The sequence below is a fragment of the Clupea harengus genome, chromosome 15 (assembly GCF_900700415.2).
Source record: "Clupea harengus chromosome 15, Ch_v2.0.2, whole genome shotgun sequence".
Lineage (NCBI taxonomy): Eukaryota > Metazoa > Chordata > Actinopteri > Clupeiformes > Clupeidae > Clupea > Clupea harengus.
This window is the reverse complement of record NC_045166.1, coordinates 95,660-102,300: the sequence shown is the minus strand read 5'-3', so window position 1 is coordinate 102,300 and position 6,641 is coordinate 95,660. Positions and strand designations below refer to the sequence as shown.

Here is a 6,641-nt window from a genome sequence, read left to right as displayed (position 1 = left end):
CTCTCGACACTTTTCAGTGCAGACATGGAGCACCAGCTTCACCGCGTATGTTGGGCACTCATTGGCCAGCCACTGGGATTTCATGTCACTTAACATTTAGTATCCTGAAGCCAGAGTTAGTGTTGCATATCCTATTGAGATTTCTTCTCATGCAGCACACACTTGTCAGTTATTTGTCTTTTCAACAATTTCAGGAAGTATCTGGTGAATTGATTTGAAATGAATGTATAAAGAAGTGTTGTGTGCTGTAATCCTCTGAAGATTTTCTTCATTTAAGTAAGATATGACAGAGCCTGGCTGTTGAACTGATGAACATAGACATCTGCTCCTTGTTGATGGAATACAAGTGTGAAAAAAAATCCTCAGAGCTAAGGCTGCACTTTATATTGATTGCTTTTCTCCTGTGGCATCAATCTCGGGTGTTTTGGTGACATAAGTCTAGGCGTGAATGAAATAGCCAGTTTAGGCAGGCATGTCATTGCAAACAATAGCAAACCTCCAGTGGTAGAATTATGACAAAGAGAGCACAGTCCAAATTGGTTTGCCGTGTAAACACACTGTAGGTAACCCATTCTAATTTGGATCACAGCAGGAACCCAACACCACAGCTGAATACTAAAAGGCTCATCCTACTTTTACCCATAAACCCTTGCGACCCACTCTGCCTGGATGTGAGGACATTTGACAACAATCTCGATTTCAAACACTGAATGTCTATAAGCCTCATACCAGACTATACTGTGGGGATGGTTTGAGATCCCTGTGAGATCAGCTCTAACCCACCTTGCCATCTGGAAAACATAACTTTGAAATATTTCTGTTGCCCGTGTCAGATGGTGAATTTAAGGGCTTACAGCACGTCACGGTTGACGTCAGGTGCCTTATCCTTCCCCATCTTACCCTCTGTCATTTTTATTCGACAAATAGGGGAATGAAATCAGTCTCTGTGCAATGTAATAAAGGAAAATTATGAGTTATGTCATAATCTAGTATAAGGATGAGGAATGTGGTCATAATATATTGAATACATTTGAAAGCATACGTTTCAATAAAGTTATGAAAAGCTGGAAAATGCTGGTTACATTTTTTTTAAAGTGGTTTGTTTGACTGTTTACATTGTAGCTGACGTAACAGAACCTTTTAGATCAACATCACACATCCCTGTCTGGAGTGCATCTTCATAGTTTTCTCAAAATAAAGTGCCAATCAGCAGGTTACTATGGAAACTGGGCAAGATGCGACTGCATGTTGGCGGCAGCGACCACTTGGGTGTAGACGCGCTGGTGGAGGGAGAACATTTCCCACCTCCCCTGGATATTCATCTTATCACGAACTTCAGTACATTAAGGTATGTTCTAGACATTTAAATCGAGTCCAAGAGTTTTCATGTCAAGGGATGTTATTCATACATTGGTATATAACTTCGAAAATATTTACTCAGATGAGCTTGCACTTGTTAAGGTCAAATCCGGTGCGAATGATTGAAAATCTTCACGCGCGTGCTGAGGTCATCAGTTGAGAAATGTAATGGTGTAAGGTGTTAAAGATTTCTCTTCAAATAGACTATTCAAACGGGCAATATATTTTTTTGGATACACGAGGCTGCCAGATATTTCTACCAATTTTATTTTATTTGCAAAGTATTTGAAATCTACTAATCTCACGAACTATTTTGTCAGTTAATATTTAATTTGCAGTTGGGCAATTTATGTTGTCATTTTTAATAAGTAGCTACTTACGTGTAATCACAAATAGATCGCGCTTCATGACGTGTTGCACAGTAGTAAGAACTCAAGTAATCAGCCTCGGCTCTGGTCATTCTCCAATTTCTTCCTGTAATGTCAACTGCTGCTATAAAAGTAGTCGTTATGAGAACAGTTTTTATGACTTTATACACTGCTGTACAACATACTGTTGTGTGCTTTGTCAGTCATTTACATTTACGTTTAGTCATTTAGCAGACGCTTTTATCCAAAGCGACATACAATGGAGAGAACAAATGATATACAGACTATACTTTAAGTATTTTAAAAGTCTAAATAATAATTCATCTGTTTTTTCACATTAAATTATATGACCAGCATGTTCAGAAGGTCTCCAAAAATGCATTTATGTGCTTGTGCAAACTAGCATTTCTCAATTATGAAACTGTAATGCTTAATTTTTTACATGCAGGGTACCTTTGACGTGGGTCCAATTTAGAGCCATGGCTATGCATGACTCCAACACTGGCCAAGGACAGCATAAGGTTGTCTTGAAGAGGAAACTGACAGGTCCACCAAGACTTCTCCTTGGCAAAACCAAGACCGTGAACCAAACCGGAGAGAGGTCAGACGCACGAGTACTGAGACACCAAAGAAGAATGGACATCAATGGAACACCAAAGGACTCCACTCCTCAGACATCCCAGGACACCTTGGGTGAGGAAGGTAGAACGTTGGTGCTGGCCCCTGAACATCTTCAAACAAATATAAAGGAGGAAACTGAAGGAAGCCACCATACAAGGCTCCAAAATGACTGTTCTGCCTGTGATGAGGAAGACGCAGTGAAGGAGCAACATGTTGATGTCAGCAGGAAGACAAAAAAGACCACTAAAGAGGGATTGGGATTAAAGAGGCTTTTTCCGCATGTGTTTGGGTGTGTCAGGAAGAAGCGAGACAAACATGGTGACATTGAGATTAAAAAGGAGAACGCAATGACTCTACAGTCTATGGAATGTACCGGTGATGACACACCAGGTGCCACGTGTCACTCTGCCCCATCTGGAACTAGGATAGAGAAGAGGAGGATCAAAACATTTTGGTTCCCATTAGTTGGCTGCCGTGCAGATAAAGGCAGATGCCTGAACAAGTCACAGTCATTATCAAAAGACCCAGAGGCACGAACAAAAACACTTCGAAAAAGGATTCAAGGTTTCTTGACCAGACGAAAGAAGACAGTCTCCTCTAACCAGTTTGAATGTGGCAGCACACAGACCACACAGCCTGAGCGTGTAGAAGGACAGGTAGACAGCCATTTGGCATATAATGAGGACCTGCCCAGAATCCATGAGGAAGACATCCCAGAAGGAGATGGTGATGGGCAGGTGGGGTGCCCAGAGAGCATGACTATTAGTGCTGAGGTGACCTCCGCCAGTGCAAAATATACTGAGTGTGAAATGACTATTAGTGCTGAGGTGACCTCCGCCAGTGCAAAATATACTGAGTGTGAATCCAAAGAAGATACCAGTGAAGCTAGCTGCGAGATCTCAGGGGATTTGACCTCAAGGGAGGATGAAAACAAGCTGGAGAACTGTGTATATACACAGGAGCCTCCCGAGCTGGATCTGAAAGAGTCCACAGGCCTCTCTGACGGTGTTGCCACCTTGACCTGTGTTGTTGAGTTGGACTCAGGCTTCAGACCACAGATTGATATTGCCATGGCCATGGATGAGGTGTTCGAGAATGGGCCAGATGAAATTAAACTGTTTGAGAACACAAACAACACGACGGGACCTGACTGTGACAGCCTTGCACCTTGCAAGAACCCCAGCAACATGTCTTTTCTGACTGTGCCAGTGGATGGTTGCTGGAGTCCGTGTGAGGCTAACAGCACAGACGTGAAACCCTGTTGCAACACATTTGATTACAGCCTGCCACCTGAAGACACAAGCCTGGTAAGTGGTGAGAGCCTACTGGTACTCACCGCTAACTCCCTGGTACGAGCCGCCATCAAAAGTGCCCTGTGTCAGCTCTCAAGGGAAATACAGCCTCCCCTAACAAACTGCCACAGAGATGAATGTGCACACGTGGAAGAGGTCTGAGTTACAGTTAGTTTATGGATATGGATATTTTGGATATATATTACATATCCAGAGATATGTTTTCCTTACCTTGTGGAATTGATATGGGATCCCTTTGTGTATGTGTCATTTTACAGCCCTGTGGATCTAGATGTGTACTGATCACATTTATTGTGCTAAACACTCGTAGAAAGAATAAATAACGTGTTTTTTTTGTTTTCGCCCAACCCTGACATTTTTGTTTTATAGAATATTTGGATCAGAAATTATGTTACATTTTCTTTTGAATGATTTGGTCTCAAAATATTGTGTGATCACTTTTGAAATAAGGTCAAATGTGCTACAGATTGTCATTAAAGTACAAAACTTTCCCTATGTGGTCTTTTTCCTCATTAAAAAATATACAAGGTGACATATGTGTCCTCCCACAGTATGATATTTTTAGCTCTGATTTGTGACATTATCTCTTTACTGGAATCAGATCTAGTTTCTATAGCAATGAAGAACCCACACTTACATTCAAATTACACAATCTCAAAGCAAAACCTTTCCCTTGTTTTTTACTGCTTTTCTTTCTGGCTCGCATCTCTCTCTCTATTTTTTTTCTAAAGAAATGCATAAAGCTGTACCTATTTCAATTGAGACCTTCTAATACAAAGGATTGCTACAGATTTAGCAAATTCAGAAATTAGACGGAACAAAGATAAATTATTAACATGAAATGCTCCATCAAGAAGACCTTAAGTGTCTCTCAGTGGGTCTGATTAATCTTTAAATTTGAAATGCCACATAGGAATGCATAATACATTCAGCCTCACGGTTCTGTAGATGAGGACTAGAACTAGTGATGCTTCACCTAAAATGACATCTCTATTAATGTTTCACGTGCTCTTAAGGATCTCCAGTGTGGCACAGAACCACCTAGCTCTTGCCCATCTGATCTCTCCCAGCCCAAACTGGGTTTGGGGCGATGAGCTAACTCAGTTGGAGGTGGGCCTCCTAGATCAGGAATCAGACGCTCTGACCTCATTTTAAGTAGGGGACAGAATTAAAAATGATATTGTAGAGCTGTAGAGCCATTTGTTAAATGGTTCATGAATAGTTACAGCTATCCTAACTCACAACACACTGCCATCTAGTGGCATACAATAGCAAATGCTTTTCACATACAGTTTAGCAGATGCTGTTCCCCGTCACTTTCAAGTAAGGCAATATACAACATATGACTCAACCACAGAGACAGAAATTATTGTAACTATTGATTAAACTTGATCAGAAGTAACATTTTAAAAGAATACTGACCGGGGCAGGGTGGATTTTGGTAAGGCCTCTTACTTAAATAAAAGTTCTAAATTGAGATAAACATATAGATACATATCATGTGTAGATAATTCACAAGATACACAATAAATCACAAGATAATTCAGCAAAAAGACATGATTTCAGGTGGAGAGTGCTTCGGACAAGTAGTGCTTCCTACCACTTCAACAACATCCTACTTACTAAGACCATAGGATACTATATAACATAAGATAACACAATATTTTCCATTTTGCTGATGCCATATCATTTTTGGAAAAACATGTTTATTACCAAAATTATTCTGAAAACGGGTGCCACGTAATGATGTATACTTTATACTTAATGGCAAAGTGAACTTAATACAAACACACCATACTGGTCACAAATTACACAGATGAAGAGCACATCTGTAACTGTTACACAGGTTCTACAAACCAATCACAGCACACTAAACATGAAACTGACAAAACTGCAGTAACCAGCACATTCCAATAGCATGGACTAACCAGTACAATGGATTATTTAAAAAACAGAACTACTTATATTCAAATCTGGAACAAAATATGCTTAGCACCATCAACGCATGTTGTCCTTGATATGATTGGGGTACTGTAGTGCCATGATTCAAATATACTGCGGATAGAAGGGGTGTGTAGAATGAGTTATCTACATTAGGCATGCTGGTCTCAGTTACTGCATCATACAGTCAATATGGCTCCAGTATGGACATCTCCGGCTGTCGATTATAAATAACTCATCTGCCACCATCTTGAAGCATCCAGGGGCATGACAAATTAAATTTCACCAGCTATCAAATTAGGCCATAATTCCAAGGCTGCTCTGTCTGGCACAAATATATAGCTCATCTGGGTCAATGAGTTCAAAACAAATTGAAATTTGACATTTAAGACAAAACATTGAGACTAACGCCCAGTATAATTAACGCCCAGAAGAAAAGCTAAAGCTGAAGATTAACTCGGGTTTCATTTTGTGTCAACTTAGAGTGTGTACTTCACCAAATAGGAACTATAATAGCTCTAGGGGTATGTCAGATCAGTTTACAGCCTGTCGTCTGAAATTTTTGAGAAGCGTATCGTGGGTTTTAGTTTTGTATCGTGACTGCTGTGTCTTGCAAACACAATAGCATTAATCTCAGGTGAACAAGCAACATGTGTCGGGTCAAAAGGCTGCATTACGACGATTTAAAAAATATATATTGTTTTTGACAAAACATGCATTGTACGACTCTTTTCAAAGAAAAGTTTTCACCAAAAGCTTTGTTGTCAGAATCTTTTGAACATCACAAGAATTCCAAAACATGAGCCAAACTTAGTTAGGATTTGGTAGAGCTTGAGAAGCTAGTGCTTTAGTTGGGGCAGTGAGAGTTCTTCGACAAAACCTACTAAGGCACGGCAAACTCGTTTCATTTCCATACTCATTAGCAAGTAGGAAGCATTCCATCCAAAGTGACGCAAATTACATTTTTAGAAAATGAAAAGATTAGTCTCGGACATCAGTATTTTCATACAACATTCGTATTGGGAAAAAGAATTGCGTA

At 40.1% G+C, this 6,641-nt stretch overlaps 1 protein-coding gene across 1 annotated transcript; it reads left to right on the top strand.

Moving 5' to 3' along the window:
- Positions 1–4,119, top strand: si:dkey-1h6.8. Its single transcript, XM_031581703.2, has 2 exons — positions 1–1,348; positions 2,176–4,119. Exons 1-2 carry the CDS (start codon positions 1,236–1,238, stop codon positions 3,800–3,802), a joined length of 1,740 nt encoding a protein of 579 aa, XP_031437563.1. The 5' UTR covers positions 1–1,235; the 3' UTR covers positions 3,803–4,119.
- The last annotated feature ends 2,522 nt before the right edge of the window (positions 4,120–6,641 follow it).

Coding starts and splice junctions, on each gene's coding strand:
- si:dkey-1h6.8 (XM_031581703.2), top strand. CDS start 1,236: ATGCGACTGCATGTTGGCGGCAGCGACCACTTGGGTGTAGACGCGCTG. Junction 1,349..2,175: donor ACGAACTTCAGTACATTAAG/GTATGTTCTAGA, acceptor TTTTACATGCAG/GGTACCTTTGACGTGGGTCC.